This window comes from Ctenocephalides felis, unplaced genomic scaffold (assembly GCF_003426905.1).
Source record: "Ctenocephalides felis isolate EL2017-DRISC unplaced genomic scaffold, ASM342690v1 CF-g0.4_SCAFFOLD_00845, whole genome shotgun sequence".
In the NCBI taxonomy this organism is placed as follows: Eukaryota; Metazoa; Arthropoda; class Insecta; order Siphonaptera; family Pulicidae; genus Ctenocephalides; species Ctenocephalides felis.
The window spans coordinates 62,486,499-62,501,962 of record NW_020536999.1 but is presented as its reverse complement, the minus strand read 5'-3'; the positions used below and the strand labels follow the sequence as shown (position 1 = coordinate 62,501,962).

The following is a 15,464-nucleotide window of genomic DNA, read 5'->3' as shown; positions in this document are numbered from 1 at the left end:
CTAGGTCGTTCTCATCACCATATAGATATAAATATTTGATTTAATAACTTCGTGTGAAATTTCACATCTTACTGATAGTTTCACTTTTACGATCACACATTAGTTGGAAGAAGTAATTCAAGGAATTTGTGAACATATGCAAGTCGAAATCGTTGATTTCATGCAATTGCAGACTTTCCCATTTTTTTAATTAATACATATATTGTATTCTTTCAATTTAAATATTGTCATATGATAAAGGACATTTAGTAAACGTTAAATGATTCTAAATATTGGTAAAAAAATCGTCTAAACTTAAATTGCTATCTATACTGTTTTCTCATAAAAATTAACCAATGCCACCAAAATTGTAATAATTTTGATTATAATCAACGGCATTATACCAAGATTTAGCTAAAACCGCCAAGTCAACTAAAATAAAAATGATAGTAAACAAATAACTGAAAAACAAAAAAAAAGTGTATGCAAAATATAATCAGCTATCAATTATTTCAAAGAGCTATCATTTATTTCATTAATAAATTACGATCGAGCATATAACTTTTAAAAAGCTTAAATCATATTTTTGGTGCTAATTAATTATTTAAAGTTATTTTTTTTCGTGACCGTTATAAATACCATGTATTTCCCAAGTTCGATAATACTGAAGAAACGAATCTTGGTCGCCCACAAAAAACATCGATTTCGCCCTCATTTAAAAATTATGTATAATTCACGTAAATATAAAATTAGAGGTGTAAATCAGATGGGAAACATGTTTTTTATTTGTAATAAACCATATAAAACAGTGCTCCCATGAAATTTTCAAATTTTCCATAATTTTGAAAACTAATATTTTCCGGTCCATCTAAAGACAAGATTTGAATATTTGCCCACTATTTTTTACCTCTCTGGTCACGATACATTTTTACTGGAGAGGTGATGAATGATAACAATTTTTTTTAATTTTTCTATTTTTTTACAGGTAAAATAAACTTTATGAGTTAACTGATTTATCAGTAATTTTTATGATATGTGAAAAATGCCTTCAAAATATTTCGTGAAAACTAGACTCAAATATTATATTATAACTATTTTATCATTCAATATATAACTCTATATGATGTATAATCAGAGAATATGCACCAAAAATTATAGTTTCTAATTTTGGTAATTTACCAAAAACGTTGAAATTTAAGGCCACAATGAAGAATATGACTATAATTAATTTTTTCCTATAAATCTCATTATATAAAATGACCCAAAAAAGCATTATTAAAAATATTTTCAGAATGCCGACAAAACCACACTAAAAAATTACATTTTTTTTACGAAAAATTAGCTAATTTTGAAATAGAGATTAAATACTACTCCATACTACTAAAATACCTTAAGTTCTTCCATGGAATTTAACAATTCCTCCTCATTTCCCGGTTCCGAAGAAGGTTTTCCTAAACTTCGAAGGGCTGCCCTTAGAAGTAACAAGGCACCTCTCAATTTTCGCGCCTCCATGTAAGCTTCGGCCCGAATTCGTAATCCGTCCCAACTGGCGATCAAATCTAAAATAGAAAAAAATTATATATACTCTAATAATAGTAATGAACGAATTTCAGGATTTACATTAACAACATCATTAGTTGCAACAAAATTTATATAACTAATTATATTTTTATCCATCTATCTATGCATTTATTTATCTGTGTAACAATCAATCTATCGAGGTATCCATCAATCTATCAACATACCCAAAACCAATAATTTAGCATTGCTTCTGTGCAATATTTTGATGTGAAATTAAGCCTGTAATTCTGGTTAAATGTAATATATATATAAAAGGCTACAAAATTAATGAATATCTTTTAGATATTTAAATGTTTCTATCCACCTATATGCTCTAGATAATATAATAATAAAAACATAGTCCCAATCCAATCTCAACTAGCTGTAAGTGGAATTCTGTCTTAAGGCAATTAAGGCATCGTGCCTTAAGGCAAATTGCTGGAACTTCCCGTACCAAAATTATTATTTTTTTAAAAACAATTAACATTTTTGAAAAAATTTTACTTCGAAAAAGTAAGATTTTTGAGAAACTATAAATTGTACAAAAAATTACTTTTTTTAATTTTTCTTTGAAAAAAGAATTTTTCCTTTATTTTGACATATTTTGGACGATCTAAACTTTTTTTCAAAGCAATCGTACTGCATTATCTGCATAAAGACAAAATATCAAAGCGCGTAAGCGCCGCGTCGCCGTTTAACGAATAAACAATGGTACGAAACCCATAGGAATGTAAACCAAATTTATACTTATTGTTAAAATCTCTAAAAAATATCTGATAATTTGATGTGCATATGTCTAATGATCATTTTTGACCGCCAAACTGCATTTTTTTTTTACTTTTTTCATTAGATCTCCGAAACCGCTAGACCTGCCTTTATGAAAATTTGATCGGTTCTTCACCTTGTCAATACAAGTAAAATCTTTTTTGGATTATTAAAATCGGACGCTCCGTTCTCTTAAAAACTGAGTTACTGTTTTCGGAACTTTTTGCCCCGTATCTTCGGAACGGCTAGACCTGCTTGCGCCAAAAACTAATCAGCACGTCTCCTTATCAATACGAATCGAATGTTTTTTGAATTATTCAAATCGGTTGATCCGTGTTCCCGCAATCGTCGACGAAAATTTGTATCCGCACATACATACACACACGCACACACACACACACACACATACACACACACACATACATCCATTTTTTTTAAGGTATGCCAACATGTTCAGAAACCTTCGAAACGTCGAAAAATGCAAAAATTTTCATTTTCGATTTTTTTGCGATTACTATAACGTGCCCTACGGGAAGTTAAAAATTCCTGAAGGAAACATAGTATCAGGTTCACATAATACCATTAAGTGTTCAAAACAACAAAGCACTGAATTGTTTCTTAAACAATACCTTAATTTAATATCTTTATAAATATTTACATGTATTGTTCAACAATAAAAGCAACATTTGTTTACAAAGCGTTTTCTTGTTTGTGATTCTTTTTTCATTGTTTAGATAGATGAGAGTCTCTAATTACTTTCTAATAAAATCTAGTGCATTAAATTGTTTCTATCTATATGTAATCACAGAGTCCCCGGTTTGAATCTGCGTTTCAGACAACCTAATATCAAGCAGTAATGATGCCAAATGTTAGTTTAATAAGCATATCAGAAAATTCTATCAATTTTCTGAGATCACACAAAGCTACACCACTAAGTTACTTTCATTAAGACTAAATTAACTCAAAACGTATTAGTCTGACGTCGCTGCTTCTTGATACAAGTCTGGATTCATCAGGAATAAATATCTTTCTTACGAAATGAAGCAACTCCAAAGGGAACTCCTCTTAACAAATCTATGTATGCGTGTGATTTATGCAAAAAATAAAAATTTCTCTTCCTAGGTCTAACACGGAAAAATCTGTAACAGCGGCAGTCAATATTTTCTTTAAAGGAGCCATTTACAAAATATAAATAACATAAAGAACAAAAAACAACAAATAGATCTAATCTTCAAAAATTATTATTGGCTCCTAAACTTAAAATCAGAATTATCAACTTACAAGAAATTACTTATATATAAGGCTGTGATTAAACCCGTGTGGACCTACGGATTACAACTTTGGGGTACTGCTAAAAAGAGCAATTTAAAGATATCACAACGAGCACAAAACAAATTCCTGCGGCAAACATTAAACGCTCCTCACTACACGCCACTGGGCGTATCTACTAATTTGTAAACAATCAATTATAAACAACTTGTCAGCATTCTCTGCTAAATGTAATTATTTTTATAGATTCAAAAAAATTCAAAATATATTGGTCTAAAAGCAATCAACTATGTTAATACCATGATTCAAATAGCCCAATTTAAATAGAACTAGAAATTAGTCAAAATATCATAAGTACTACGTTTTGATCTATTTTCTTACGGTTACAATTTGATATATTGTGTTTACATATTGAGAATAACAATTTTGGTAGTTCTTAATAAAATTGCATATTATAGAATAACTTATATTGGCGGACAAAAATGAAAAAATGATTTAACTTCCACTAAACCAATACTTGAAATATCTTACAATTTTTTTAGAAGTAACACAAAATATTGATGTAACAATGTTTTAACAGAAAACGATAGATCAAATCTTCTCAGAACAGAAAGGTAAGAAGGTCGTATTATTTTAGATACACATTTGGTATACCTTAACTAAATCATAATTTTTCCAAAGGACCTTGATATTATTATATGCTTAATATAATAGGCAAGGAAGTAATAATTCCTTCCAACTAATTCTCAATGTTGCAATAACGTTTTCAAAGATTAAATACATACGATGCCTACCAATTGATCATTATAATTAAAGAGTAATCAGTAAAAGTTTTCCACAAGAAACTTATTTTATTGAAACATAAATAAAGGCCTCAATACGATTTCCATTTAATAGTAATCAATCGTTTTAACAAGCAATACTTTTAATATTTCACCATATTCTATATTTATAAAATCAACAAATGCAGAGCGAAGAATATCAATTGCCAAATAATAGAAACTAGAAGCACACTTTTAGTGAAAATCAGAAAATAATAAGATTAATCTACATTTTATCTGAAGCAAAACACATTCAAAAGACTGTTGTTTGTTAGAGCAATTCTATAACTTTTTACATTTCTTTAGTTATGTTTTAATTAAGCCTAACAACTATAATTATAGTTTTATCAATTACAATGACTAATTGTAAATCTTGTCTCTGGAAAAATAGAAGTTCAGACATGACCCTTTATTTTTAAAATTAGATATAATAAGGATTTTAAGAAAAAATGATAGAATTAAAAAATTATTTTCTAGTAAAAATTGTTCAATGAAACAAGTTGACCATAACTGATAAACTGCACTAATATGACGAACTACATATGTGACATCGTTGACTGCGGTAGCATAAAAACAAGTTTCTAATAGCAGTCCAGATCAGCCAATTACTAATATAATAATTAATAACTAGATCCCGACGGTAATTTAATTATAATCTCATAAACCTAGCTTTCACATCCTTGGTTTTTGTACAAAAAGTCGCTAATGTGTCTTTAGCGGATAGACGACTAATAAATAATGCCTTGGGAAAAAATGATTTATGTTGTATATAAAAATTTTTACAAGATCAGAACAATAAAAAGTTTTATGTCTGGTTGTACTTCACTTTGTTATCAATAATCAATTAATATAAAACCGATTGGAATTCGATGGAAAATGTTCTTCAATTTAATAAAGAGAAAAAAATTGTATGTCTTCGGTTCTTACAGACAATCTTTGCAAAATTGTAAGTTCCTCCGACGTTAATTTTTTATCAATCTCATAATATATGATTTATATAATTATATAAGTCAATGATTTTTTATCGAGCTGAACTGATATGAAAATTGTCATATTTGTACAGATCTGAAAGACCGAGATATAAATCAGCCCTATTGAAAGAGCTGGCAAAAGACATAATTTTTCATTTCTTTTCCTTTTATAAAAACCCCAATTTCATTTAAAAATGTTAAGTTTATTATTGGAAAACTTATCAGCCGATAATTGTGTTTGATCAATTTTTGGTAAACATGACTCCAGGCGTTTCATTTAACCATTTTAACTAAAAATGTTGGATACTGAAATGTGATATAATTATATGAAAAATAAAAAAAAAGTTTAAATAATTAGAATACCATAGATAATCTATATTGCACACAGTACAGATTTCAGTCTAAAAATATGAATGAGATTTCTAACTAAATATTTCATTCATGTTCAAATATATATATATATATATATATATATATATATATATATGTGTGTGTGTTAGTGACTAAATTAAAAGTTAGTCATTAAATATTTCAAAACAGTGTCTGACATCATTGTACAATATGAGTATTAAAATAATCATCGTAGGCGTAATCTTATGTCATATTAATGATGCTGTATTATTGTTACGTTATACATATACATATACACATCAATATATATATAATAAATATTTATATATATATATATATATATATATATATCGCATTACAAAAATATGCAGAAACAAAGTTGATTATTTATTTCGTTGAATTGATATTTATTTTAAAAATTACCGTTCTAAATTTTTACATAAATTAATATTTTTTAAATAAAAAATATGTAGAATTTGGAAATTCCTAAATTAATTTAGAATTACTAATTTTGCACTATAAACAAAGTAAACAAATATATTTGTTGTGCTGATAAAAATAAAAACATTTTATTATCGATTTATTGTAAACTAGAGTTCAAAAATTCTATAAGAAATTTTGTATGAGAGTATATGATAAAATATATCGGATGATTAAGAAAAAAATATTTTTAATAAATCCTGCGAACTACGCATTAAATCAGCAACTTTTCTTTTGATGACAAAAGGAATGTTCTTCTCATCTACAATAGTATATAGTAAATACCCCAGAATCAAATTCATGGTCAAAATCTTATTTTAAAAGTCGTGTTTGTATTTTTTTTTCATAAAGTTCTACCAATTTACTATTACTGGTCAATCTACCAATCTACTATTTACTATTACCATTACTATTACTATCAATTTACTATTACTATTACTAATCAAAAATAAATTTTGTTTTTTAGTTATCCTTCAGACTGTAAATTGTTGACCAAAACAGTAACAACAAAATTCGTTACCTCACTTATGCCAGAACACATCTCACATTTATAAGCAAAGGCAACAATAATTATCTCACATTTATAAGCGAACGCAACAATATTGTAGATTCTCAAAATGCATAAACAATGAAAAGAAAGTTTGTAGTGGCATGTTCAACGAACATTTGAACAAATAAAATCATGGTCCATGCAATAATAATGAACCACGCATGGTTGAAAATCATTACTTTAATGACCATAACAAGAAAGCTATTTGTAAACTATTCTAATTACTACTTTTAAAAAACAAAAGTGAAATTCGAATAAAGAAAAATATCATAAGGCATCAATTGAACTCGAACAAAGTTGTACAAATCACTTGTTAATCATAGAAATTTCAATTTTCTTCAAAATTTTTTACCAATCAAAAGCAAAATTTGTATGGTTTTCCAATTGAACTTGTTCACACCAACGATTAGAAATAACTTCTTTGCTGAAAATGACTTTTCATTTAGCCAAAATCAATGATTAGAAAATTTTATCTGCCAAAAACACAAAAAACCAAAATTGTACCAAACTCTTCGACCAACTGGCAAAAAATGAAACACATAATGATTATCATCGGCGTAAAAAATCGCACAACTGCACAAAAACTTCAGAAAAATCGTACACTATATGGCGAGCAAACACAATCACGACTTGTGGAACAAAATGATCAAGTGCTAAATTGGAGTATGATTCTATATGAATCAGAAATATGGACTCTAAGAAAGGACTTCAAAACCTTATTAGTAGGCAACCCCACGATCGCCTTTCTAATACTACAGCAATACCTTGAAGGACTATTTTCGCTTGGAAGCATATTACTATCTATATTTACAGGTGAAAAGCGATGACCTCACTGCTCGACATCATGCTGTCCGAGGTGGGTACCTAAAATGCAAGTTCTGATTGGAATCCCACAGTTTTAACCATCAATTCACGAGAGATCCAATGGAGAAGAAATAAAAAGATAAAGATAACAAGAAAAAAAAACAGCAGCAGAAAAACAGTTAAGAAGAAAAGAAAACTGAACTGGAACTATATAAGAGTACGACTCACCAAGTAAAACAATAAAAAAATTAAAAGTTTGAAAACTAAAAAAATATTGAAATGGGATAAATGTGATGCTGTATCTGTGTTCTTCATTTCATAAATTTGAATTGACTCAAAATCTACAAATTCATTTTAAAGTCAGTCTGAAACAAGTGTTCTATGAGCTGTGTTTGTTATCATAACCTAGTATCCTAAAAACCTAGTATTTTTTGTTGGTGAAAACCTAATGGTCAACCACTTTTCTTTTATAAGAATGGAATATATATATTAAATATGTAAGCAAATAGTGTTGGCTTATATGCCCACGAAAGGCAATTTTCATTTGTGTTCTATAACCTCGTAAAAAATTGATATCACACTGCTTAATATCGAGCTGGCCGAGGTTGAGATGAAACCTGAACTAGTTAGTGATAGCCCAGCTTCTTAACCATTAAAACCAGAACTTGTCAACTCATAATTCTATAAATATTTGAGCTTTGTCGTGACAAAATTTGATGTCATTTAGCAAACTAAGGGCCGGCCGTGGTCCCGTGGTAAGAACGTGGGCTAGCAAATCCTAGTCCCGGGTTCGAATCCAACCTCGGTCGGTTCGGTATCAAAGCAGCTTGATACCAAATTTTCACTTGAAATCATAGATTTCAAATATGATTTCAAGTGAAAATGGCCTTTCGTGGGCATAGCTGTAGTGGCAACATGCCACTTGAAAGTAAAAAAAAAAAAAAAAAAAAAAAGTCATCACATTACAACGATTGTAATAATTCAGCACATAGAGATGGGACAACTGTTTGGGTTGCCATCTATATAATTGTAAGATATTGATCACAACAGCTAATAGAACTCATAAGTTCTGATCGCTGTTAAAGAATTTATAATAAAAAAAAAAAAAAAAAAATTTAGCAAACTCATCAGCATTTTCCAATCCTTATCCAGGTGTCGTGTTCAGAGTCAGTTACATAAATTATCACCTCGTTATCAGTTTATAGATCGAGTTTTCCCATGCAAGTGCTATTTTTGTAGCCGTTGGCCTTGGTTTCGGTTTATATTAGCTTTAACACGAATGTTTCAACTCTAAAGAATTCTACAGTTTCAGCATTTTAGATGCCAATATTTATGTTTCTTTCTTCAACTTCCAAAGTATATGGTGTGATGGTTGCTGTATACTCGTATATTGTATGTTTTCGGAAGCAATAAAAAATAAGTGCGGAAATAACAACTTACAATAATAATGTCTGCCTATTGACTGTATAATTAAAGACCAATTATCCTCAAGAAGAAATCTAATAATAAATTAAAAAAAGAAAAAGAAAACCTACATCATGTAGTAGTGATATGGATTATCACTTTAAAATATACACCCTAATTATGTTTTTAAGTGAAATCAGATGTGATCACTACTTTGTAATAAAAAATATATAAAAAACAAAATATGTTGTAGAATATTAAAAAAAAAAATATAAAAAATATGTAAAATAAAATATGTAATAATCGATTTATATGTTTTATGATATACATATATAGCAAATCTAAGGTTAATATTAAGAAATTGCAATGAATCAACTCTTAAGCAGTTTTGAAAAACTGTAAACTTTGAAAAACTGCAATGGCAAACAGAACAAACACATCGGATTCCTTCCTTCCATCAAGAATGAAATATTTCAAACATAAACAACCGAAACTAAATGAGACCCCAACAGTAATTTTCTAGCTAAAAACTTGCAAAGCAATCCTGATATATGTAAATAACTAATTTTTCAAAAGATAGTAAACAGTACTGCTTGATATTAGGCTTACCGAGATGGGTGTCCAATGTGGTCGCAAGGCCAAAAATCTGACCGCTAAGTAACGGTAATTTGATTTAGTTTGAAGACTGCATATATTCTCATAATATATAATATATTATAATATAGTATAAATAAAAATTTAGAATAAAAAATATGTGAATTAACGAATATTCATTTTTTGTTTTTTTTTTTATTATAAATTTTAATTATAAATATATTTTATCATCATATGATATATTATAAGTGAAAAATTCAAATTTAGCACAAAATATTTCACCGTTCCGGCATTAATTTGATAATGTAATCAGAAGCGGCTTTGACTTATGTTTATATCAGCAAATAATTACATTGGAATCAATCAAAAATGTTATTTTGTTATTCAAATCTGGAATTTTTTATTACAGAAAAGAGATAAGATAGCTCAAAACAAATCAAACCTGTGCACTGAGAAATTTTAGCAAAATTTAAATTTAAAAATCTCAGAATTTATATAACAAACATTTTGAAAATCAAATTTGAGGTAGTATATGGTCAATCCACATAAAAAAATTAATGCTATTGGAAAATAATTTGTGGACTAAATAGGCAAATCAAATATTAGGTCAGACAATTTAGGGCTAATGCTTGAAGTTAGACAAATTTAACTATTAGAATTTTATAAAAATTTTGAAAATGAAATTTAAGGCGCATAAGAGATATTATTTGAAAACAATGGAGAAAATTTTCATTTTTGACAGAAAATCCGATTCGCTGATTTTAGGATCATTAGAAGTTTCAAGTTATTCTGAATCTAAATTAAAAAAAATTATGTATTACATTTGTGTCTGTATGTGTATATTTATATGTAAGCCAAAAATCGCCCTATACATCGACGTTTTCTCAAAAACGGCTGCTCAGAGTTCATTTAAAAATCATTACATGCAATTCAGTATGAACTCGAGTTGACTAGTTTTGCCAAACGATCGGCCAAGGCGTTTCTTTAGAATTAGCAAAAAAGTGCAGAACTTTTGTTCCACGAAATATCAAAAAATCCTGAACTGATTTTGAAAATTTGAAAACCAACCGAAAGATCAGTCAGTTAATGATCTTCTTGATTAGTATATTTATTATTAACTTACCGTAGGGTAAGTTATTGTAATCGTCCAAAAATCGAAATTGAAAATTTTTACATTTCTCCACGTTTTATTTATTTATTTATTTATTTATTTATTTATTTAATTATATAGCCCACAGATTTCTCCAAGAGGACTCAAAAATACAATTATTATACATAATGAATAACAATTAAAATTTATACAAAATTAAAATATAAAGTTAGTAACATAAAATGGTAAGATAAAATTGCATATAATGCAGAATGTAACAATAATATTTATAAACAGAATAAGAAAATAATGAGATATTTGAAAGAAAATAAAAAGATTAACTTGTGCAGATGGAGATTATTTGATTAGGTGAAGTGTTGTGAATGTCTATCATTATTAATTAAGTTAAAGTTAGAGGACATAAGTAAAATTGGCGAATTTAAGAGAGAATTAGATTTAGGGGTGGAGGATAATTGAAAAATAATTGTGAACGCGAAGATAGCCTTGGAACATTAAAGGATAGTTGGTGAGAATAAGAGGACAGTCTATAAAATTATTGCAAAGCTTAAATAAGAACATAATTGTACAAATAAATCGACGTGAGGCAAGGGAAGGAAACAAATTCTTTTAGTAAAGTATTGTGGTCAAAGCCACGTTCAGGGTAAATTTTATATGTTTTATAATAAAGGTATTTTAGAATTTTCGCTGAACCTTCTCTATCGCATCAGAGTTGTTGATATGATGAGGATACCAAATAATCGAACCGTATTCTAATTTTGAACGTACAATAGAATAGTACATGCAAAGAAGTGCATTGGTAGACTTAAATTGTTTACAATTTCTTAGTATCAAACCTAAAGATTGATGTGCTCTATTACAAATATCAGTTACATGATCTGTGAAAAATAAACCAGAATCACAATAGAACACCTAAATCGGAAATTTTATTACATCTATCAATGCTGGTGTTAGAAATTTTATAATCAAAAAGTATTGGAACGCGCTATGTGTAAAACTAAGAATCTTGCACTTAGATATATTTAGATGTAATTTGTTATAGATACACCAAGATTGGAAAAGGTCAAGTTGAGACTGTAATAATAAGCAGTCATCAATAGAATTTATTTTGAGATATAGTTTCAGATCATCTGCAAATAATAAATGTGGACAGCTAATAGTATCAGAAATGTCATTAATAAAAATAATAAATAGTAGTGGACCAAGAATGGATCCCTGAGGAACTCCTGAACTAATATTTTCAATGTTGCTCAAGAATCCATTAAGATAGACAAACTGCTTGCGATTATGGAGATAACTCTATAACTCTACGTTTTGAAGGTTTCTGAACATTTTGGCATACCTCAGAAAAAATGGATGTGTGTGTATGTATGTATGGATACAATTTTTCGTCTACGTTTTCGGTCGCACGGATCAACCGATTTGAATGGTTCAAAAAACATTCGATTCATATTGATAGGGAGATGTGCTGATTAGGTTTTGGCAAAAGCAGGTCCAGCCATTTTGGAGATACGGAGCAAAGAATGCAGAAAATAGATATCGAGTTTTTGAGAGATCAGAGCATCGGATTTGAATGATTCAAAAAACATTCGTAATGACGAGGAGAAGTGGTGATTAGTTTTTGGCAAAGGCAGGTGCAGCGGTTTCAAAGATACAGAGCAAAATGTGCAAAATATGGCAGATTTTGAGAGAACTAGGCGCCAGATTTGAATTATTTAAACGTACTTTGTTTATAATTGTATGTATATTTGAGTTTCTTTTTTTTCTTTATTATACCAAATTAAATATAATTTAGTACACTAATAAAAGGTGAACCACTGGATTTTCCTTTTAAAATTTAATATGTTATTTGTCAAACTAATGTCTTCCTATTTAGACAGATTGTAATTTATAAGAAAAAAAAAAATTGTTTTAATACTTTGTTCAGAAATAAATGAGCATGTGTTATTGTTTCAGCAGAAGAAAATATTATTCAGTGAATACGAATACGTGACATTAGTATAATTCATCTACATAAATGTTTAAACAAAATAATTTCAAATTATTAAACATAGCTATTGGCTTGAAATTATTTTGTTGAAACATTTATGTAGATGAATCATACTAACGTTACGTATTCACTGAATAATATTTTCTTCTATTAAAACATAACAAATGCTCATTTCTAATCAGAACTTATTTTATTTAACTTCCCGTAGGTTTTATATAATTTTATTTGAACAGCGATCAGAACTTATGGGTTCTATGAGCTGTTGTGATTAATATCTTACAAACTACGTTTGTTTTATCACAGATGGCAACCCAAACAGTTGTCACATCTCTGTATGATAAATTTTTATTACAATCTCTGTAATAGGGCAAGTATGTGCAACAATGCCGGGTGAGGGCTATTTTCACTTGGAACATATGCTATTTATATTTCCAAGTGAAAATCGTTGTCAATGTTGCCTGACAACAGGCTGCTCGAAGTGGGTATCGAACCCGGGACCTCTGAAACAAGTCCCGTCGCTATTAACCGCTTACCTAAGGGCGAGCCCAGTCAGAACTTAAAAATAAATTTGCTAGTCAAGATAACAACTTAAATGTGAAAAAACAGCAACCATACCCGAGAAGTTTTACATTCCATTGAAAAATATATCAATGCTAGAGTCGATTTAAAGGTCACTTAGGCACATATGATCTTCGGATACTAGGGACAAAATAAGATACTTTGCTGAGAAACCATGCCTCTGAAATAAATTCTGATGTCCCGTGCGTTGACCCAAAAATAAGGGTTGAATGTAAAAAATCCGCTTAGAAAAATGAAATTTTTCAAATTTCACACCATATTTTTGGGTCATTGCACGGGACATCAGAATTCATTTTAGAGGTATAGTTTCTTCAGCAAAGTATCTTATCTTGATCCCTAGTACCCGAAAATCATGTGTGCCTAAGCGACTCTTTTTGACCCATACAAATCAACCCGCTCTAATCAATACCCTTCCAACCTTACATTTAATTATTATATTGTGTTATAATATATATATATCTATAAATTTGTTAACTTACATTGATCAGTTTGTACAGCCACAGAAGTCATTTCGAAGACAATATTAATAAAAGCGAATTTAAATTAGAATTAGAATCAAATATAGGTTAAGCACACTCGGTCTCATAGAAGTTCAAGGGCGCTACGTCCCCGTCTAGCGCTGACCTAAATAATAAACAACCGACGCAACACTTGTATAAATACACTTTTATCAGATGGAAAAGGATTAAAATAATATATAAAAGTTAAATAAACACACTTGGAAACAGTTTTGGGCACACGTAAAGTTATATCAATATACGTTTGTAAAATAGTTTTGTGGGAACATAACCTTGTTCGTGCACGTCTTTACTTTGTCATAAAACTGAAACACAACACTGATATTACAAATATAATATTACAAATTCAATTATTCAAACATGTGTGAAAACACGTATTTAATATTATGGATAATAGTTAATGTTTAATATATATTTAATTTAATCATTTAATTAATCAAACCGACTTTTTTCATACATTGGTAAACATAAGGAATATAACCTTAATGACAGCTGTCACTTTGCTTAAGGAAATGATTTTATCTATGGTTATTGATAATTTTAGGATTTAGGACTTTTTAAACAATTTACGTCAAAACTTTTTTTAAATTTTTTTAGACACTGTTTGAATATAATGCGAAACCTTTTGATATAATTTTCTTAGTATATTTTTGCATAAATTGATATTTCGCATAATTAAGGTTTTATAAACACGTTTGTCAAACAGTTGTATGAAAACATAACCTTGTACGCGCGTCTTTAATCGCCGATATTAAAATACAAACTAAACTAAATTATAACAAACTAAATTATTTAAAAATGCCAAAAACACCTATTTTATAATATTTAACGTTTAATTTATTAAACCTTTTCTAATTTATAAAACCGACTTTTTTGTGTTGGTAAACATAACCTTGATCAGAAATGTCACTTTAACGAAACACGTTTTTAAGTCTTTAAATTTCGATTTATATCAAAACTTTTATAAATTTTATTTTACGATTTTGGAATAAAGCGCAAAACCTTTCGAACAAACGAAATTTATAATTTTCTTGATTTTTTTGTATAAATTGATATTTCGCATAATAAAAGTTATAAACATGTTTGTCAAACAGTTTTATGAAAACATAACCTTGTACGAGCGTCATTAATACTAATCGCCGTTATTGAAATACATATACAAAACATGCTATTATTACAAACTAAATTTTTGTTACAAAACGCGTCTTTTAGAGTATTAATAATATTTAACGTTTAATTTATCAAACTTTTTCTAATTTATTTAACCAAATTTTTTCGTGTGGTAACGTAACCTTGATCAGAACTGTCACATTACGAAACACATTTTTAAGTCTTCAAATAAATTTTATTAAACGCTTTTGGAATATAGCGCAAAACCTTTCAAAGAAACGAAATTTATAATTTTCTTTATAAATTTATATATCGTACAATTAAAGTTATAAACACGTTTGTCAAACAGTTTTATGAAAACATAACCTTACACGTGCTTTTTTAATCGCCGGTAATAAAATACAAACACAATACTATTTATATCAAAAACTAAATTATTTAAAAATGTCAAAAAACAAGTTTTTAACAATATTAATAATATTTAACGTTTAATTTATTAAACTTTTTCTAATTTATTTAACTGACTCTTTCATATTCGTAAACATAACCTTGATCACAACTGTCACTTTATGAAATTTAATTTTAAGCCTTTAAAGAATTTGTACAAAATA

The 15,464-nt window shown here is 28.4% G+C and overlaps 1 protein-coding gene across 1 annotated transcript in view; it reads right to left on the bottom strand.

Annotated features, from left to right (window-relative positions):
- Positions 1 to 1,359: 1,359 nt before the first annotated feature.
- Positions 1,360 to 15,464, bottom strand: part of LOC113386946 — a 729,443-nt gene continuing 715,338 nt past the window's right edge. Inside the window, exon 14 of the mRNA XM_026624709.1 lies at positions 1,360 to 1,538. Within this exon, the coding sequence (XP_026480494.1) occupies positions 1,360 to 1,538 (179 nt within the window). The remainder of the gene's footprint in view (positions 1,539 to 15,464) is intronic.